General features: G+C 40.0%; 1 protein-coding gene across 4 annotated transcripts in view; it reads left to right on the top strand.

The window, feature by feature from the left end:
- Positions 1-22,123, top strand: part of LOC124554685 (rho GTPase-activating protein 190) — a 278,320-nt gene that overhangs the window by 57,996 nt on the left and 198,201 nt on the right. For all 4 annotated transcript variants that reach the window (XM_047128306.1, XM_047128305.1, XM_047128304.1 and 1 more), the window contains exons 7-8: positions 10,746-10,932; positions 11,013-11,128. In XM_047128306.1, the coding sequence (XP_046984262.1) occupies positions 10,746-10,932; positions 11,013-11,128 (303 nt within the window). The remainder of the gene's footprint in view (positions 1-10,745; positions 10,933-11,012; positions 11,129-22,123) is intronic.

Here is a 22,123-nt window from a genome sequence, read left to right as displayed (position 1 = left end):
TGTATTTACAGCAATTAAAAAGTTTATTTATCAGGCAGTTGATCTTTTTGTAAAAATTTGCCCTGTTAATTTTCAATCTGACCATTCATGAAAAACAGTTGCAAGCAAGATTTTAATTATATTGAAATGCTTTCCATAATAATCAGTATATACTTTTCAAAAGGTTCTCATATTGTGACTTTGAGGTAATTTTTAATGTTTGACTGTGTTCACATTTTGAAACCCTTTCATGTAAAGAACAGACAGCAAATACAAGAAAATAAAATAGGAACAGAAATTGTAGTTAGGAGGAGGAGGAGGAGAAGCAATAGATGGTGATCGTTCTGATGATGTACAGGGTGGGCGAAATGAAACTGCAGGGAAAAAATATTTACATTAAGACTGATATGGGATTGACATTTGTTAACACCATAGAATCTGCTGCAAATAGCCACTGTTGACATTGACGCAGTGCTGTGCTTGATTTATCAAAGTGTAAGACTTCTGTAGCAGCTCTGCCTGAGGCGTAGCAGAAGTAGCATTTTCAGTGTTCTTCTGTAGCCCTTTCTGATGCAGATCCTTTTTGGTAATTTTTTGATATTATGATCTCTTAATTTCCACTTGCATGGATAAAACGAGTTGATATTTCATCAGACTTTGTTCCAGGCTTTTCTTAACTCGAGCAGTGTTTTCTGTTATTCAAATTCTTTTTGGATAGTTACAGTTTTTATTCACCACAGAACCTGTTTATCATGCCATTTTGCCACTAAGTTTTGCATTGCAGGATTTTTTGTGGGAGGTTTTACCAAAACACTTCCAGTCATAAACGCTTGTGTGAAAAACAGATCTGTACATGTTCTCTGCGAACACACACTGTTTTATCATGAGCATCATTTTGTGTTGCATTCAACCAGTCACTAAACATGTCTGCTCCACTCACTCACTCACTTCTGTATTCCTAGATTTTCAGAAAGTGTTTGACACAGTACTCCACAGCAGACTTTTCATGAAGGTCCAAGCATGCAGAATGTGTTTTCAGATATGTGAATGGTTCAAAGATTTCTTCAGTAATAGAACCCATTATGTTGTCCTGAATGGCAAGTGTTCATCAGAGACAATGGTATTGTCAAGAGAGCCCTGAGAAAGTCTAATAGTACTGCTCTTGTTTTCTATATACGTAAATGATCTGATGGATAGTATGAACAGTAATTTGTGACTGCTGGTGACACTGTAGTGTACAGGAAAGTGTTGTGTTGAGTGACTTTAGGATGGTGCTGGGGGATTTTGACGTAACTTCTATTTGGTGTGATGAATGGCAGCTTCCTGTAAATTTAGAAAAATGTAAGTTAATGCAAATGAGTAGAAAAAAGAATCCTGTAATGATAGAATACAATATTAGTGATGTGCTGCTCAGCACAGTCACATTGATTAAATGTCTAGACATAATGTTGCAAAGTTATACGAACTGAAATGAGCATTTAAGGCACATGGTAGGGAAGGCAAATGGTCAATTTTGGTAAATTGGGAAAATCCTGTTAAAGTCTACCAAGAAGATAACATATAGAACACTTGTGTGACTCATTTACTCATTTGTGAGTACTGCTAGAGTGTTTGGGACCTCCACCAGGTCAGGATAAAAGAAGATGTCGAAGCAATTCGGAGGTATGCTGCTAGGTTTGTTACTGAGAGATTCAGTCAGTTCACGAGTATTATAGAAATGGTCTCTGATCTCGGATGGGGATCCATGGGGGAAGATGACATTATTTTTGTGAAAATAGTATTGAGAAAATTTGGAGAACCTGTGCCTGACTGCAGAACAATCCTACTACTGCCAGTGTACATTTTGTGTAAGGACCACAAAGACAAGATAAGAGAGATTAGGGCTCATATGGAAACACATAGACAATTGTTTTTCCCTCAGTGTGTTTGTGAGTGGAACAGGTAAGTTAATGATCACTAGTGCTACAAAGTACCTTCTGTGATGGATTGTGGAGTATGTGTGTGGATGTAGAATGTAACGACACAGCGCAGTACTCGGAACAGAGTGTGTGGGAGATTCTGTTCATGAACAGGTATCAGTTCTGTGTCAGACTTATAAGTATTTCCTGGCATTGTGTTCAGGATTCTTCTGGTGCCCTGGAGTGTTCAGTCACCCGGGGACACTAGCAGAATCCTGAAGAAGATCCCAGCAGAGAGTTTGAAATGTCAAGTGCTCTTGAAGTGTAAAGAGGAAGATGATGTGGACAAACAACCCAGAAGATTTCATCATCAGTGGGAGAGGTGATTCATGGGTGAGGGACACCGGGGCCTGGGGGGGGGGGGGGGGGGGGGGGAGGAAAAACTCAAAATTTATTTTTGGAAGAAGGTGTTAAAAAAAACATTTTTATAGTCAAAGAAGGTGGAATGAAAGTGAAAATTACAGTAACATAAAGTTTCAGTTGTGTTAGAGATTTGTAGTAGTTGAAAAATGTATTATTGTGTTCATAAATTTAGTGAAAACTGTATCTCTGAAAGCAAATTTAAACAGAATTCGTGAAGGGAAGTAGATTTGTTTGATGTTATACATTTGCTAATGTGTTAAAAGTTTCTTTCCACTGCATACTTGTGTGTGGTTTGTCTGCTGAATTTCATTGTGTCTGTACACACAGTTTGGCCAATTGTAATAAACAGTAAGGGACCACTTACATTCCCCTTAATTTTTTTTAACAATGGAAGGAATGAAGATAACTACTCACCATTTAATTGTTTAGTTGAAGTAGTGGTAGCAGAGAAGATAACATAAACAAAACTTGATACTTGTAAGAGCTTTCGAACCTTCAGAACACACCAACCCACCTATTGTGAGAGGCAGAAGTGAACATGAAACAGAACTCTGCATTCTCAACACTGAGATGATGCCCAACACTATTACTTGACAATACTTCTCACACACTGTCACTTTGCTACATTATTCACATTATAATGCATTGTTCCTCTAAGTAAACCAGTGACTAAATTCTGATGCTTCATTTTGTCATAAAAAATAATGAAGTATATTGACAAAAAAACAAATTTCGTGGTTTATAGACATTATGGAAGATCTGTAGGAGTTGGGAGAAACAGACAGTGACATAGAGAACAAACAGGCATGAATTCAGGAAAAGGTGAAAGAAGTTAAAAGTTTCAAAAAAAAAAAAAAAAACCACAAGGGGGAGGGACATTGGTAGAAGGGAACAACAAAGAGCAAGAATTAAGTAATATTGGGAAGCAAAAAATAAAAATAAAGGAAAAGAATATCATGTCATAAATCAGCTTATTCACATGATCCTGAAGTAGCTAAATTCTAATAATAATAATAATAATAATAATAATAATATAGTTGGAAAGTTCTGGTAGAATGTAAATAATTTTAGAACTAAGGGGGACCACTCACTGAATAACAGAAGCATTGAGTCATTAACACACACACACACACACACACACACACACACACACACACACACACACACACACACAAAGGAGAGAGAGAACTTCCTAGCTTATGGAATCAATCTTTTCTTGAGCTGGAGTGGGATGGGGGTATGTTGGAAAGGGCAGGCAGACAGTGAGAGACATGGGAGGCAGGATGAGGGTTTGAGGAGAGTAGCTAGTGGCTCAAAAGAAGGCAGCTGGTACACTGGCTAGGAATGCAGGAGTGAGGGATGGCAGATGAACAAGCTAGGCATGTGATGCACAGATGCTGGTGCTAGTGGGGAACAAAACATGATGAGGGTGATATGGAGATGTGAATTGGGAGTGTGTGCCATGCGTGTGCTTCTCCTTTGAGGGGGAGTTATATAAACAAATTGGCAGCACTACCATGGCAACTTCCTATGCAAATCTTTTTATGGGTCATCTAGAGGAAACCTTCCTAGCCACCCAAATCCTTTGTCTGATTCAGGTTCAGTGATGATATCTTCATGGTCTGGACTCGGGGCCATGAAACCCTGTCCTCATTCCTCCACAACATCAACACCTTTTCTCCCATCTGCTTCTGCTGGTCCTCCTCTACCTAATATGCCACCTTTCTGGATACTGACCTCCTCCTCTCTGATGCCTCCTTCCACGTGTCTGCCCATATTAAACCCACTAACAAACAGTGCTTGTATTTAAACAGCTGTCATCGCTTCCACACACAAAAATCTCTTCCATATAGCATGGCCACCCATGGATGGCATATCTGCAGTAATGAGAACCCCCTTGCAAAGTATGCTGAATGTCTCATGAGGACCTTCACAGAAAGGCCCCATATCTGAAACCTAGCCCACAGACATATTTCTTGTGCCATATCCTCACATGCCTCTAATCCTCCCAGCACCCCCAAGAATCAGCTACAAAGGACACCCCGCCCCAAGTGCAAGACTTGCTCAATCCACCCACACAACACTTCCTATTCCAGTCCTGCCACAGGCTTATACTGCCCCATCAGAGGCAGGGCAGTCGTGTCATATACCAAATAAGCTGCAATCACTTCACAGCTTTTATGTCAGTATGACAAAGAATCAGCTGTCCACTAGAATAAGTGGCTATGGCCAAACTGTGGCCAAGAACAAAGTTAACCAACCAGTGACACAACATGCAGTTGAGCACAATGTACTTGATTTCAATTACCACTTCACAAAATGCACCATCTGGATCCGTCTCGCTGCCACCAGCTTTTCTGAACTACAGGTATGGGAGTTATCCTTGCAACATATCCTTTGCTCCCACAGCACTCTGTGCATCAATGTCAGGTATCCCACTGTCACCACACCCTCCACCAACTGTTCCCCCTTCCTCTGTCCTATTAACACCTCCCAGTTCACATTTGTATGTCACTGTTATCATGTGCTGCTCCCTATTTGCTCCAGCACCCGTGCTTAACATGTATAGCCCATACACCTGCCTTTCCTCCCTCCTGTGTTCTTAGCCAGCGAACTGGCTGCCTCCCTTCAAGCCACTAGCTACCTACTGCAACCCCTCTTCCTACTTCCCACCTCTCTGCCCCTCTGTCCACCCCAACTGTGACCTTACCCTGACTGCCAAGCTGCAATCTCGACATTGTGTTCCAGCCAGCATCGTGTAGGTGTGTGTGTGTGTGTGTGTGTGTGTGTGTGTGTGTGTGTAACACACTTATCTATATCATCAGTGAAATATTTATTGTGTGCATTCTACTTACTCTGCTTTTATGTGGATATCTAAATCCTGCTTCACTCACCATTGTCTCCTTCCTTGCATAATTAGCACAATTTAGACTTACTGAACTTTTACTTTGCAGTTGCTTGCACCTTCCATTGTCTTCTCTGTCAGCATTGTCATGTGTTTCTCATTTTAATTGTCAATAAAATTAATGATTTTAACAGCAAATTTTCACTGTGTCCCACAAAGGTATTTTCTGCAATCACTCTTTGTGATCACTTTCCTTATTTGCACTGTGAGGTAACATTGTGCACAGCAGTTAAATTTCTGTCTTGCAGGATGAATGAAATGGCGTAGTGTTGTAAGTCACTGGACTCGCTCTGGTAGAAGTGGGGTTCAAATCCTCTTCCTGGCATTTTGATTCAGGTTCTTGTGGTATCCATAATTGCTCCATTGAAGAAGATGCTTCTGATTGCCTTTACCACCATTGTCCTAACAAAGTTTGTTCTCCAGCACTAATAACACCTTTGTCAACAGTATGTTAAATCATGAGCTTCAGGGCCTGATTATGGTGTTTCCTTTTTTATACGCACAGTGTGCTGCAAAAGGTGAAAGTTATGTTACATCGTACCATATGAGGATCAAACATAAATTGCAGTTTCAAGCTTATCCTTGAGCAAGTCAAAGAAGATAAACTGAAAGCGGGCAATGGTAGAAAAAATTTGTTGACTATTTAATGAAATGATCAATAACAATTTATAAATTAGATTATGTAGTGAAAGGAGGTATGGATGGGAAGCTTGTAGCAAAAAGTGTAGATATTATTTTGGTACAAAGAGAGCTTATGGAAGCAGAGGAAAGAACTATAATTGCTTCTGATGAAATGAAATGTATTAGTGGGCTGAAGTAGAAAGCACTTAATGAAACTTGAAGGAATGACAGATCAAATCTCACATAGTAAGCAGCTTTAATGATTTTGTTGGTGGTGTAAATTAGATTTGTCATATTGCCCAAGTTAGTATTTCCAAAGAAAAATTTTTGGCACTTTAGAGAAGAACTCATATGAAGAACTGAAACTGATTTTTCGCATGGTTGGTTTGTTCATTGCTCATAACACATCTTGACCAATAACAGTTAAAAAGAGAGAGAAGTGAGAGAATGATTTGACATTTGCATTAACACCATCTGATTTATGAACAATAAAAATTGTACATCTACTGGCAATCTATGTACTAATATTTAATTTAATCCCACATAATTTTTGAGCCAGAATTATAGAATGATTGCACCAATTCCAGGCATTTCAAGAAATCTTGTGCTATGTGCTTACAGTTTCTCTCTTGGACTGCATGTTTGGAGCCTTTCAAAATTGTATGCATAAAATCTGAGAGCTCTGTTAGATTTTGAAATATCATGTCATTTTTATTTATCATTATCTAATGAAAAAACTGTTTTTTTCACTTTTATTGAATTTACCATTAGTTATTGAGAAAATAGTTGCAAGTGCCTTTAGGTTCATTTTAGCTTAGCAGTAACTTTGTTTACTTTCTGGTATTGTACTGTAGTGCCTGAAAATTTTGTATCATAAATACATGTTAGTATGAGTGTATCAACACAACTTGCAATGCATGTTCATCATACTTAACTTTTTCATATGTATTAGAAGTTGTCAGTTTATTAATAATTGAGTATTTTATGACTCCCAAAGAGAAATTACTTTTCATCTAAATTTATCTGTTTGGACTTGTAACACATAGTGTGCATGATATTATCAGCTACTTTATTCCAAACTGTATTTTTGTTATTTACTGTAGTTTCTTAGTTCATTATAACACTCAATGTGTTACATAAATCAAGTCTGTTATTCATCTTTTGAAAAAAAAATAATAATATAATCACTGGATAAATGAAAATAAATTTCTTAAAACTATTACCTAGCAGTACATAAATTTACTGCCTTTCAAGATGCTCTTTTAAAATAATGAAACATATCACCTTATTCTTTGGGAAGGTAAATATTCCTCACTGATAATGCATAGACATCCTTTTAACATCAAATGAAACACCTTTCTCAACTTTTTTAAACTGCTTGCAAGTTAGTGTAATGGTGAGAGTAGAAAAAAGAGTTATGTGTTAGCAATAACATATATGAAATGTATTCAAGATGTAACTTGCACACATAAAATCATGTCTATGGATGGAGATGGGATTGTGAGTGAGCAATGTACATTGCTAACATATTTTTCTCAGCTTTATCTAAATCTTTCTCCATCTTGAAAGGTGATGCCTTCAACAAAAACAGAATATTGGTTTATTAAATCTGTCATTAAGATTATGTTTTTTGTTCTTCAAGGCTAATTCTAGACAAAACTGTGTATTTAGTACTGCAAGCTGATTTGCCCAGCACCAGCATAGACAGCGTATATATTCACAAACCATCTGTTTGCTCTTTGTCCTTGGAACTCAACTTTCAAAATTGTCAAGAATGTGGAAGATTCTCTAAGATTGGGAAAGAATCTTTGGCTGACATTTGTTCAATGATTTTTCTGACATTTCTCCAGCACAAGTGGCTGGCATTCTCAAGTATTCACACTCCATGGGTGGTGGCAGAACTCGATTAGATCCCATGGCTTGGTATTACATGTACTCCGCATAGTAATGTCTATAAGGGACACCTGCTCAGTCATTATTGCTGTAACTCCTCCATTGTTATTTGCAGCACAGGAATCCAGGATCTGTTTATCTTGAGGCTTTCTCCTTTCTTGTCATATTTATGCATTTCAATGGTTTTCCTGAACAAATTGGCATGATAGCTCTCCTCCACAGCAAGAACCTGTGTGTCAACCAATTTTGTTATGTTGTCAGTTTCACACAGCACCTGCTTCTCCATGGCCAATCTTTCCATTTCTTCATAGCCACTACATCTAGAATTGGTAGCTATTTATCTTTTTCTACTTCCGTAGTAAATTTAGTGTTGGCATGGAGGATTTTCAGATGCATTAAAATATCATCGAGTTGTTCCTCACTGTGGCTCCAAACAGTGAAAGGATCTATGTACTTGCGATGTACCTCAGGTTTGCAATGTGCTATGTCTAGCACATGTCTTATGTAATGCTCTATGAATAAATTGGCAACTGTCAGATTAAATGGAATATCCACAAAATGAAAGTTGGTTAAAAGAATGGAGTTAGCAAGTGTTTCTGAAAGGATTTTGGACATTTGGTAACACAAAAGATATAGATTGCAGTCCTGATGAATGAGCACAACATTTCTGCCAGATCAAAATGTATGATGCAAAAATTAAGGTACCATATTTGGGTTTGATAAAGTGGTAATTGTCTTTTGACATGAGATAGTCACACTGCTTACACACAAATGCTGCAGATGCCATTTTTTATTGGTAACTTTGCTGTGAACATAGAATCTGAAATGACTCATGCAAAATATTGTCTGTCATCTTGGGAGGCAGCTTGTGTTATATGGAGGGATAACGGGAATTAAATTTTACTGAAATTGGTGAGTTATTGAAGGAAGTTTTGGTATCTATGCTCAACTTGGGCCCAGAAAACAGATGATATCAGTGCACCTGTACCAGTGAACTTCTGGCAACTCTTTTGAGTTCACAGAAACCTAAAACAGCAGTTAACAGTTTTTTCAAGGAGCAAACTGTTGTTGTAACCAAGCTTTGTGCCTGAGGGAGACTTGACTTGCTGATGACTCACCAAGACTGTAGTTATATGCTACGGGAGCTTGGAAACTATGGAATTATATGAGAAAACTGCCTTTTGAATCGTGAGGAATGTAGGAGATGTAAATGTGCACTGTTATTAAACTGTAAGGAACTCTGTTGATTGAAATGTCATTCTTTGTCCAGGATTTCTTGTTTTAATAATGGCTTCAAGCAGATATTTGTTATGTGTGTAGATCTTGCAGGAGTATACTTTCACAGCTCCTCTTGCTGGCTTAGGACAACTTTAATACTGCAAACCCTTTGTTTGTAAGTAGGATGATGATTGCTTGTTGTTGTCGCAAAAACATTTTTCTGATACAGCGGTTAAAGTCAGAATTTCTGCTGTTGATCTTCCACCCTGCTTTTCTTTTGCATTGGTTAGTTATGTTGGAATGATTTATGAATCTGGCCTCTGTGCATAAAATAAGACAAAGTTGGGCTTTGTTCTTGCGTATCTCACTGTGTTGAAAATGTCTTACAAACAGTGCTTTGTAATATGTGTGTGACAATAGATCCACACTCACCAAGTAGAAGTGGTACTGAGAATCAGGCAGGCATGTAGAAATGGCAAAAAATTGCTTCACTTATAGAAAAACCCACATTTCAGGGATATTTGAGCTGTGATCTGTAAACAAACCTGGAATTAATGGTTGTTGGATCAGGGTCCGACTACAGTTTGTTTGTATAAGGGTCAGTCAAATGAAAATGAGACATATGAAAAAAGGTAAGTAAATTGCGTAATATTTCAAAAGTAATCACCATAACAGTTAATACATTTAACCCACTGTGAGACAAGATGGTCAGTGCCTTCATGGAAAAATGTTTCCAGTCATATGTGGATCCGTGATTGTAGCTAGGCGTGCACTTCTTCATCCAAAGCAAATTGACAGCCATGAATGTCTTATTTCAGGGCCCTAAAAATGTAGACATCACATGGGGACAGATTGGGACTCCCAGTGAAATGTCTGCAGCGTTGTTGAAACAACAGGCATGCCACCTCCAGGAAAGTTGTGGTGGCCTTTTTCTTTGTCTGCAAGAGCCCACTGCTCATTGACTTTCTGGAAGATGATGCCACAATTAACTCACAGTGGTACATGGTCACTTTGCAAAAACTGTAACATGCGTTCAGGTCCAAACATGCAGGAATGTTGATGGGGGACATCATTCAGTGGCAGGCTAATGCCTGCCCACATGTTGCCTAGATTGTTTCGACTGCACTGAAGAAGTTTCACTGGGAAGCCCTTAAACATCCTCCATATAGTGCCAATCTCTCCCTATGCAATTTTCATATTTTTGGAGCCCCGAAGAAGCCTTTTTTGGACATTGATTTGCTTCGGACAAAGAGGTACATGACTGGGCACAGTCATCATCCCGCAAGCAACCACAAACATTGTTCTGCGAGGGCATTTACCATCTTGTCTCACAGTGGATAAATCTATTAAAGGTATGGTGATTACTATGAAAAAATGAACAGTTTATTTACTTTTTCCATCTGTCTTATTTCCATTTGACTGCCTGTTATACATGTAATTTATGTAGCCACTGCTTCTTCGGTTGCTTCTGTTAAACTCTGATCTTCCTTCCTTCTACTTACTGTGTATGAATTGCCACGTATAATATTTTTCACACTCCTGCACTCCTTTCCATGTAGTGTGTGAAATGTAGGTGTAGAAACATTATAGATATGTTCTTATGTAATCAAATTTCGTTCCTTATTTTCCATTCTGTAGGCTTTCTCTGGTTTTCCGAAATTACTTGCTCAAATGCTGAATATTTTTCTTATCTGAGGCCTTAGCTGGTGCAGATTTGGGCCTTTGTCTAATAGGAGTATTTGTTTGTAATGGTTGAGGCAAGAGTTCAAGGAAAACCACAGATGCTGATTGTGTCATCTGTTCGGCAGGTGGAAGAAGCAGTTCAAGCAGTTACTTGAGGACACAGGTTATGTCACTCCAGGTAAACTTTTATCAGAGGTCCAGGTGCTTTTTATGGGTCGAGAATGTTTTGAGGCCCTGTCTGAACAAGATCGCCAACAAATATATGATCAGCACCAAAAAGAAATTGTGGAGAAGGCAAAGCACAATTTCCAGGTATGTATGTGAAGGTTTAAATTTAAAATTTATATATTTGTTGTGTCATGTGTACATGTTCTGTATTTATCTAATTATAGGAACTACTGTTGGAACATGCAGATTTATTTTACCACTTCAAAAGCATTGCACCTACTGGAACGATAACACAGGCTGATATTAAGGAAATAACTGATGCTTTGCAGGATGACTCCAGGTACAAAGAAAACCATTTTTATAGTATTGAGTTAGTTGCATGTCTCGTGGACTACAATTGTAATCTCACATTATAATGTAGAATGTTCATGTAACAAAGTTTCTCATCTCAAAATATAGCTATATGCTGACATTTTACGTGATTGCCTTTAAAAAATTTTTGAAATTGAAGTCGTGTTATGATTTTGTGTTTGAAAATTTTTCATTATTATCTGTCACACTGTTCACATCAGTAGTTACGGGGTTAAAGACTTTTATTGCTGAATGCCTTACTCCTTTCTGTACCTCAATAAAGATAACTGAAGGATAGTGTACATCATTTCTCCTTCAGGTATTACACACTGCCTGACAAAAAAGTGAAACACACAGAGGGGGAGGAGGAAATGAAATAACACTTAATGGGGTGAGAGGGTTTGTGATATTACTTCAGTTTTTGCAAAATCAAATAAAAGTCAAATAGAATTTGATCCACTTTCAGTACCATGTTGCTTTCCCTCTGGCCTAAATGCATGCACTGATTTGGGTGGGAAGGGTGTTATAAAGCCATTATATCCTTTCCTGATGGAAGCTATCATACATCTAAATGCTCCTTAATATCCAGGCAACTAGCACTCAGATGGAGTTGATGTTTGAGCTGCATATTCAATCGTGTACTAATGTGAGGGTCTTGCTGGCCACAGGAGTATCTCAGTGTCAGACAGACAGTTCATAGAGACTCTTGCTATTATCTTGTTGAAAAATGTCACCACGATACTGTTGCATGAGAGTAACTATCAGGCGTGACCTGAAGCCATACTCAATGGCTGCTCACACCATGACTCCAGGTTAATACTACTTTACACTCCAAAACAACGGATGAATGGGACACCTTCCTGGGGCGCCGCCATACTCGCCGATGATGGTAGAGCAGTACTGCAATTCATTGCTGAACACAGTGCAATGCCATTCATCAGCAATCCATGCTTGCCTATCAGTGCTCTACTCCACACACAGCTATTTATGTTGTTAATGGCAGCCTACACACAGGATGGTATTTCCTTAGTGCAGTTGCCACTAGTGTCTGGCCAATGGCGTGTGATGACACAGAGTATTGCAGGGAGGACATTACTTGTCCTTGGGTTGTAGGCACAGACATGAAGGGGTTACAGTGTGCTTTGGTGTTGGTGCACAGTACTGTGATCCTCCCTGGTGGTCAAATGTGGTCGACTGGAACCTTGCTGACCAGTATTCCTGCCCTCACATTCCCATACAGTCCAACATTGGACCACTGTCACATCCAAATGCCCCACAAATCTGGATATTGTATGATTCAACCAGCAAGGCCCCTTTCAAACACTGTTAGGTGCTGATAATGCTGTCTCATATGATTTTGCAGGATCTCCACATCCTTCACAGTGATCACTCAACATCTGACACAGTTTGCACCCTTTATATACCCTACCAGGCCTGGTAACAACACTTAACACCAACAACACTAATGTGCATCTGTTACCGTTCTACCATTCATGGGGTATAGGAATTCTAATAATTTGTGCAGTGTTATGGAGTGTTATGTATACACAGTTACATTGATTGTAGATGTATAGTTTCAGAATTCCAACTCTGCCATCCCTTTACATATACTCCATTGGGGGATTTGTTGTTGACAATATTGATTAAGTCAGAAGAAATGACAACAGTAGTTCATTGAACATGAGATTGGAAATTACTGTGACTCTTTAACTGCTCTGGACATGTTAACGCGCGCACCTTTGTACCTGTCCCTGTGTGCTCTGAACATGTTTACCAGTCCTTCTACCTGGTACTCTGAACGTGTCTACGGGTACACACATTCAGAGTACCAGGTAGAAGGACTAGTGGCACACACAAACACATTCAGAGCTCACAGAGACAGGTACAAAGGCACGTGCGTTAACACGTCCAGAGCAGTCAAAGGATTAAGTAAATCGAAGTATATGCTGTCACAGAAAATTCTGTGAATTGGCTGTAGTTGCATTTCTCAGATAGAAAACAAAGCCATTTCATAGTTGTTAAATTTTAAAAACAGCCTCTATATGCAGTTCAGCAACTGAAGTAGGTTCCCACTCAACATACTCATTAAGTAAGAGGACATGGAGATAGAAAAGTTGGTGACTCGTAATTATGGCATAAACCATTATTGCAATGTGTCCAGGTACATCACACCAGTATGATTGCCCCCACAAAGAAAAATTGTCCAAAGATGTATCACAAATCACATTCAGTTTAGGGAAGTGGTGGTATTCCTTTGTCACATGATAATTTTTCTGTCACAAATGTATATTTTGTGACAATTCATCTTGACACATTAAACTTGGCTTCTTCACTAAAAACCAATTTCTGTGGAAAAAAATCTTCCTCCCCATGCCATTGACTGTGTGTACAACAAAATGTTTTGTACCAGAAATGAATTTTTCTTTTTGTTGAAGTTTCTGTCTTGTACCTGAAAACAACTTCCTGCCAGACCATTAAAACAAACTCTTACGAGATACCATTCAGATTACCAGATACCATGCAGAAGTTACAACAGACAAAACAATTTGTGGCCATGTTATGATGATGCTGATGCCAAGATGCACACTGCAATTACCAGGCTGGAAATTACAAAGCAAAACCTCATGAGATTCTGTATCAGTTAGTCTATTCTTTCGCTGTCTCTTTTAGTAGCTGACAGATTCTGATTTAATTCCCTTTTCTTCAGAACTAATGCAACAAACCTTAGTACTTCAAAATAAAAATGTTGTCTATTTGAAAGCTGTAGAAAAAGGTGGAATGTAAAAAAAAAAGCCAGTTTTACAGTTAGCGTACACTTTTCCAGCTGGAAGAAAATATGACAATTGCTGATCATTTACATAATTCATAATCTATGGTTTGTTTTGTTGTATTGTTTCTTTTTGCTGCGCATACAGTGATTTATACTTAACTATATTTGATCTCACTCTTTGTCTCTTGACCACACTTTGCTACTAACTAAGAAATATATCTGTGGAGTAGAAGTAGTTATCAATTAAATATGGTTTCAGTTTGTGTATAAAGCTAATTTTATGATGTATTTAATTCCTTACACCACCAGGTAGGTGGTCAAAGACTTTTATGGTGGAATACTTGATTCCTTTCTTTACTGTGCTAGTATTATACTTTTTAGTGTCACTATTGTTTTCAAACTGTGATTAATTGTTGACTACAAACTTTATAAGGCAGTAAATTTACTTTGGGCTGTTGTCAGTATGCCCAACATTGTAATGAGCTCTCTACAAGAGGTTCTGGAGTGGACACCTCATATTATCCTTATTGCATGTTTCTGTTCAACAAATGCTTTCATCCACAAAGCTCAGTTACCTCAGAATATGATACAATAAGACATTAGTGAATGAGAAAATGCAGAGCCAGTCAGCTTTTTGATTTTTCATCTCGAAATTTGATATCTGTAACACAAAAGTTGCAGGGATTTGAGATTTAGGAAGCTCTGTAACATTTGACTTCCAGTTCAGGTTTCTATCAGTATGAACACCTAAGAATTTAGAATATTTGGTTGCATTTACTGATTCATCCTTGTTGATTATTTCTAATTGTGTGGTGTGCATTGTGCAGCCCTGGATTGAATGTATTATTTTATTTATATTAAGTTACAGTACATTTGCAGAGAACCAGATACTAATTTTCAATAAAATATTTACATTCTCAGATGTTGAAGTTACTCCATTAGGATTAATTATAAAACTTGTGCTGTCAGCAAAGAAACCTATTTCTGCTTCTTGCACATATATGCAGGGTGTGATTCAAAAGTTTCAAGACTTAACTCATAACTCGAAATTTATTGGACATTTACCTACTGCAGACTAAAATTCTTCAAAATATGATCCTTCAGCATCAACACAGCACTGCCAACATGTCTTCCACTGTTCGTAGCCCTTCTGGAAGGCCTCAGGCGTCATGCTGTCAAGGGCTCTCGTTGAAGCCTGCTGGGTGGAGTCGAATCGCTTCCCTTTTAGGCCTGTCTTGATTCGGGGGAAGAGGAAAAAGTCACTTGTAGGCAAGTCAGGGCTGTAGGGTGGCTGCGGCAGTGCTGTCACGTTGAACTTGACCGAAACTTCAGCTTGATGATGGCCTCCCAGAGCAGTCATCGTCTTCAACATTCCCGCGGCCATCTTTGAAACGTTTGTGCCACATGAAAACCATTGCATGGGACATGGCTTCTTCCTTAAAGGCCTCTTGAATCATACCAACAGTCTCCGTGGCGGTTTTGTTCAGTTGCATGCAAAACTTAATCACATAACACTGTTCCAAGTGCTGCTCCATTTTCGCATCTCCCACTTTTTGACCGAGGTCAATGACATGCACTCACACTGCAAGCGATGCACACTCCCCATGGTTCCGGAGGCAACTGCCGCAGCGTTATTTCGTTCCCTGAACACCCCCCCCCCCCCCCCCCCCCCCAAATCCCACTACTTCCCCCACCCGGCAGAACTGGTCCATGCGCGCTCCACCACTCAGTCTTGTAACTTGCGAATCACACCTTGTATGATGAAAGATGATTTATATGTACGAAGCACAAAAGAGGACCCAGTATCGATAGCTATGGTGCACAGGTGGTGATTTTCCCCCTTTCTGAAATGCTGTTTCATTGTGTGCACTCCCTAAGTTTTTTTATGAATCACTTTGCATTAGGGTGAAAACCAGTTACCAGCAAAATTCTTGAGATTTTCTAGGAGCATAGTGTGATCCACACAAGCAGTCATGATGAAAATACCGTTAAATCAGCAGAACTAATTTAATGAAGTGAGGACTCGCACAGACTTAATATGGAGGAACAGAATGAATACTGTGGGATGTATAGAGTTCACAGAAGTTAATAACTCAGAACGCAAGCAATGGCTGTTGGCTGGACACTGATGTGGATAACCTGTAATATTTTGATTCTGTTGCTCATATAATAAAATTAAGGAAGTTGTTGTCCATGTTATATATTCGAATGGTGAATAATGAGTACAGATGAAAATTAGTGTTTATTAATGAGAAATAAAGATGTTTAAACAAAACAGATTCATTGTTGGTTATGAGTAATAGATAAATTTGAAATCCAAAGGCATTGATTTCTCTAGTCCTTCATCATTTATAAAACAAATGTACTTTTTGTAGCTTTGTTGAAGAACAAATATTCGATTTATTTATTGATCTTTTATTTATTTGTCAGTCTTTTATTTATCTTTTACTGATTTTTTTTTTATTTTCAAACATCTATCAGATAGTTTGTAATTTTGGAAGGTTTTATAAAGGAAAAGAAATAAAGTATATTATCGCAGAAGAAGCTGAATAGCACCGTGTTGTAGTGGTTATGATACTAAACTGTTCCATGGAGGGTCGTGAGTTCAAAACTCACCCGGACTGTACAAATTTAATTTCTATATTCGGTTAGAGTAAATTCTAGAAGTAACCACAAATGTCGGAAATCATTGTACTGGAATGTTCTGTTGCTGTATATATAGTGTGTGTGTGTGTGTGTGTGTTCAGGCTGGAGGCAGTTTGCTGCACACTCTTGTATGTGCAAGTGCTGAATAAACCTTCGTTAAGTGAAGTTAGTGTTTGTCATTCATCTAATTACACCTTCTTCTGTGTGACATTATTCTGGCGGAGACGCTGGGTTTTGGAACTTGTGATAGTGCACATTATCGACAGTGGCTCCCATCAGGCCACGACAGAGCTGCCGTTTACGTGGTGAGAAACCCGAGTTCAAGCCATATTCAACAGGTCACAATCTATCGGAGACAGAAGAAGAAGAGGACATTACGATGACAGCAACTGTGTGCCACCACATGAGACATCCTTCTGGGTTCTCTGGTGACAATGGCAAAGATCCAAACAAGTGGCTGAAGGTATATGAGGGTATAGCCAGATTTAACAAATGGGATGACACCGTGTCTTTGGTTGACGTATTTTTCTACTTGGAGGTCGCTGCCAAGCAATGGTATGAGAACAATAAGGAGAAGTTCACAAGCTGGGAAGTATTCCAGGTGGAACTGCGCAAGTATTTCGGCGACACGTGACGACAGAAGTGCAAGGCTGAAGATAAATTAAAGTGCAGGGCACAGCATCCAGGAGAAACTACAGCATCCTACATTCAAGATGTCTTGGAGCTGTGTAAAATAGTGGATCCTAGGATGGAGGAGGAAGATAAGATTGCTGAGGACATGTATCAAGGAGGTTTTGACAGCAGATGACATCATAAAATGGTGCCAGTATATCGAGACAATGCATCAAAAAAGAATTACACGCAAGAAGTTTGAACAGTTTCCAAATGTTGTGTCGATGTCTGTGATGGTGGAAGCAACTGATTTCACAAATGTTCATCATCAGATAGTGAGAGAGGAAGTTCAGAAGGCACTTGGATGCACAGCGAGCAAAAAACCGAAATGCTTCAAGAGGTCATAAGGGAGGAAGTGGAACAGACATTGAACCCAGTCTCTCATACTTCATTTCCCTTTAAAATGGTAAAAAATTGAGACCTAGGCAGAGTTACGTTCCTGCAATGCCGCATGAGGAACCTGTTTGGGCACCATGGAAGACTGACGTCTGGAGGACCCAGGATAACTAACCAGTTTGTTTCCACTGTGGACGACCAGGACATGTGGTGTGCTATTGTTGAGAAAGGCGGCGGATATTTGATGACGCCCACACCAGAAGATAGCAGACTGATCGTAGCCGACACCAACTCCAGGACGACGAAGATGAACAAGAAGATGTGGGTGCAGGACAACATAGTTACCATTAGCGCGAACTAGTCACTGGAGAGGACGCTCCCCAACACACTAATCCAGGTCTCCATCGCCATTTAGAGCTCCAGCCAATCACCTAGCCACCACAACCTGGAAAACTAAAGGGTGCAACCTTCCTTGGAGGTGAGGCCACCGAAGAGAAAAGTCCTCCACCGTCGATAACTACAAAAATGATAGGACACTACGTCGATATCCTCATGGGTGACCGACCAGCCCAAGCTCTTCTGGACTCTGGAGCATCATATTAAGTCATTTTGGAGAAGTACCGTCACCCATTACAGAAAACCGTATTTGTCGACAACAAAATGTCCCTGCTGAAGGTATCTAATGGGAAATATGTAAAATGTACAGGAAGATGTACCATTCGTGTGGGTATAAGTGGCCATACACAGCCCTTAGAATACATTGTCTTACAAGAGTGTAGTCATGACGTCATTCTAGGATTGGATTTTTTGAAAGCTTCTCAGGCAATAATAGATTGTGGTTGCTCGAAGATTATGCTAGATGAGATGAGATACTGGGGACAGGGAGGTATGTATCAGAGTGTGAGGAGACTGTGTGCTGGATGAAGTGATCATTCCTGCAGTCAGCGCTAGAAAGTTAACTGTCACGTATCATGCCATGCATCAACTCATAGATCTTGCAGTGGAATGTAAGAGAAGCATACCACTGATGAATAACTTGGTCATCCCAGCCTCTGTCGTCTCGTTTAAGAATGGATTTGGTGAATTGTGGATAGTTAACTGTTGCCGAGAACCGCAGATTCTTTCAAGACGCAAGTGCGTAGCACATGCTGAGCTGTTAATTGAAGAACAGCTGAGCATCATAGAAACCTCTCATGCCGAGTCTGTGAGCGAAATTAGCACTACCACTATGAGACGAGATCTTGTGACTCGACTATCACCACTAAGGAACACCTGACCCTCCTTGCTATTCTTCAAGAGTTCTCTGAATGCTTCAATCCACAGGTGAAGAGCAAATTAGACAAATTGACGGTGTAGCACCGGATTAGCACTGGAAACCATCAGCCAATAAGCCAGAGAGCATACCATGTGTCAGCAATGGAACATCAAATAATTCATGACGAGGTAGAGAAAATGATGAAGAATGACACCATTCAGCCTTTGCAGAGCCCATGGTCATCACCAGTGGTGCTCCTGAGGAAGGAGGTTGGCAGTTGGTGCTTTTGTGTTGATTGCAGGAAGCTTAATAAGATAACTAAAAAGGATGTTTACCCCCTTCCACGAATTGATGATACACTATATTATCTGTAGGAGACTAAGTTTTTCTCAACCATGGATATGTACTCTGGATACTGGCAAATCGAAGTAGATGAGGCTGATCATGAGAAAACTGCATTCATCACCCCTGAGAGCCTGTATCAGTTTAAGGCAATGCTGTTTGGTTTGTGTAATACAGCAGCAACTTTTGAATGGATGATGGATAATCTTCTAATTCACCTGAAGTGGACGATTTGTCTTTGTTATTTAGATGACATTATAGTGTTCTCAGAGACATTCGATGAACATATAAAAAGACTGAGGGCTGTTCTTAAGTGTCTCCAACAAGACGGACTAAAACTTAATCCAAGAAAGTGTATCTTTGGAGCAAAAGAAATCAATGTTGTGAATTGGCAGGAGCCAATTCATGGAGTTTGGAGTTATACTATGAAGAAAAGAACGTAGCGGCTGGAATACTTAACTTTAATCCATAATTGGAGAACATCGCTCTTGTTGATACATAAATTATAATCTCAATATAAACTGGTAATGGCGCCTTGCTAGGTCGTAGAAAATGACGTAGCTGAAGGCTATGCTAACTATCGTCTCGGCAAATGAGAGCGTATTTGTCAGTGTAGCATCGCTAGCAAAGTCGTCTGTGCAACTGGGGCGAGTGCTAGGACGTCTCTCTAGACCTGCCGTGTGGCGGCGCTCGGTCTGCAATCACTGACAGTGGCGACACGCGGGTCCGATGTATACTAGCGGACCGCGGCCGATTTAAAGGCTACCACCTAGCAAGTGTGGTGTCTGGCAGTGACACCACAATCAAAATACTTGGATGCCATGTGTCAAACAAAGGTGTGTGGCCAGACCCAGAAAAGGTGAGTTCTATAACCGAATTTCCTATTCCCAAAAGTATTCGAGATGTGAGAAGCTTCCTCGGATTATGTTATTATTACCGTCATTTTACCAAAGACTTTTGTATCATAGCCAGGCCACTCCAAGAGTTGTTAAAAGCTGATACTAAATTTATCTGGGGTGGTGCTCAACAACATTCTTTTGATGTGCTGTGAAAGCTCTGGCGACTGACTCTGTACTTGCTTTGTATGATGAGAGAGCACCTACAGAACTACACACAGATGTCAGCGGGTATGGGATCGGCGCTGTTCTGGTGCAAATTTTGGATGGAAAAGAGAAAGTTATAACCTATGCTTCTATGACACTTACAAAAGCCAAGAGAAACTACTCAACTACAGAAAGAAAATGTCTTGCTGTGATCTGGGCCATGTGGAAATTTTGACAGTATCTGTATGGAAGGCCATTCACAGTTGTTACAGACCATCATCCACTTTGTTGGTTGACAGGTCTTCAGGATCCAACATGACGATTCACCAGGTGGGCACTACATCTTCAAGAGTATGACATTACCATAGTGTACAGAAGTGGAAGAAAACACCAAGGTGCCGACTGCCTCTGAAGAAACCCTGTGCCAGACCATCAAGACTTTGATGAAGATAGTGACTGTCTCGCTGCACTCCAGGATCTCTCCGCTGAGCAGGAGGAGGACTCCAAGATATCTCAAATTATGCTTGCCTTAAATCGGTCAGAGAATGTGAAAGGACAATCTAATGTAGTTAATGGATTACTTTGCAAGAAAAACTTTGATCCCTTTGGAAAGAGGTGGCTACCAGTGATTCCTAAACACATGCGCTTAGATGTTCTACGGAACTTCCATGACACACCTGAGGCCGGACATTCAGGATTTATTAATACATACGATAGAATCCGCAAGAGATTTTTCTTGCCAGGTTTATTTAGGAGTGTCCGTCATTATGTGTTGCACTGTCGAGAGTGCCAGAGGAGAAAGGCAGTTCCTCAGAAACCATCTGGCCAACTCATACCAATTCCACCACCCGAAACGCCTGTCCAGCGTGTTGGGATTGACCTCCTCGGACGATTTCCAACATCTGCTAGTGGCAATAGATGGATTATTGTTTGCACTGATTATCTGACACGCTATGCCATTACAAAATCCGTGAAAACAGCCGAAGGATTCGAGGTAGCCAAATTCATCGTGGAAGACATTGTATTAAAACACGGTGCCCTGAGGTCATTAACTGCAGATCGAGGGAAAGTTTTTCAGTCGAAACTTGTGACAGAGATAAACTGTCGGTGTAACATTACTCATCACATGATGACTGCCTATGAACCACAAACTAATGGGCTTACTGAATGCCTTAATAAGACCTTGGCTGACATGCTATCAGTGTTCGTCAATGTTGAGCAGAACAACTGGGATGAGGTGCTACCTTTCGTGACATTTGCCTACAACACTGCCAAACAAGACACCACATGTAACTCTTCAGGCTTTCCCGGCGAGGTCTTGACATGTGGAATAATTGGGTCTACTGCCAGATGTTGTTGTCGCTCTGACACAAACATCCAGCAGTAGATCCGATTATTCCACATGTCAAGACACCACATGATTTATGCCATTTTTCCTGGTGCATGGTCGTGAGGCGACTAAGACGATGGACTCTATGTTTCCATTACTTCTGATGAGGTGGACGACGACTACATTGGCCAGGTTTTAACCAGAGCTGAGGAAGCTCGGCAGTTAGCTCGACTCTGCACACTGCAGGCTAAAGAAAACGATCGCCCTAGGTATGATGCGAGCCACCGCCCTGTTGTCTACCAGCCTGGTGACCATGTCTGGATCTTCACTCTTGTTTGGATGGTTGGTTTCTCTGAGAAGCTCCTCAGGTGCTACTTTGGACCTTATAAGGTTGTAAGACAGTTGTCTGATGTTACTTACGCAGTTGAAGATTTCGACCCCGACACAAGACGACGAAAGGTCAGCGATGTGGTCCACGTCCTTCGAATGAAGCCCTGTAAGGATCCTGCAACCCAAGGCAAATTCGAAGCTCCAGCGCCAGGCAACAAGCGGAAAGGTGACGAAGAGCGTAGCAGCAAAAGAAGTTCTAA

The sequence above is a fragment of the Schistocerca americana genome, chromosome X (genome assembly GCF_021461395.2).
Source record: "Schistocerca americana isolate TAMUIC-IGC-003095 chromosome X, iqSchAmer2.1, whole genome shotgun sequence".
NCBI classification, from domain to species: domain Eukaryota; kingdom Metazoa; phylum Arthropoda; class Insecta; order Orthoptera; family Acrididae; genus Schistocerca; species Schistocerca americana.
Note: the sequence above shows the minus strand (reverse complement) of the source record. Positions and strands in the feature narration are given on the sequence as shown.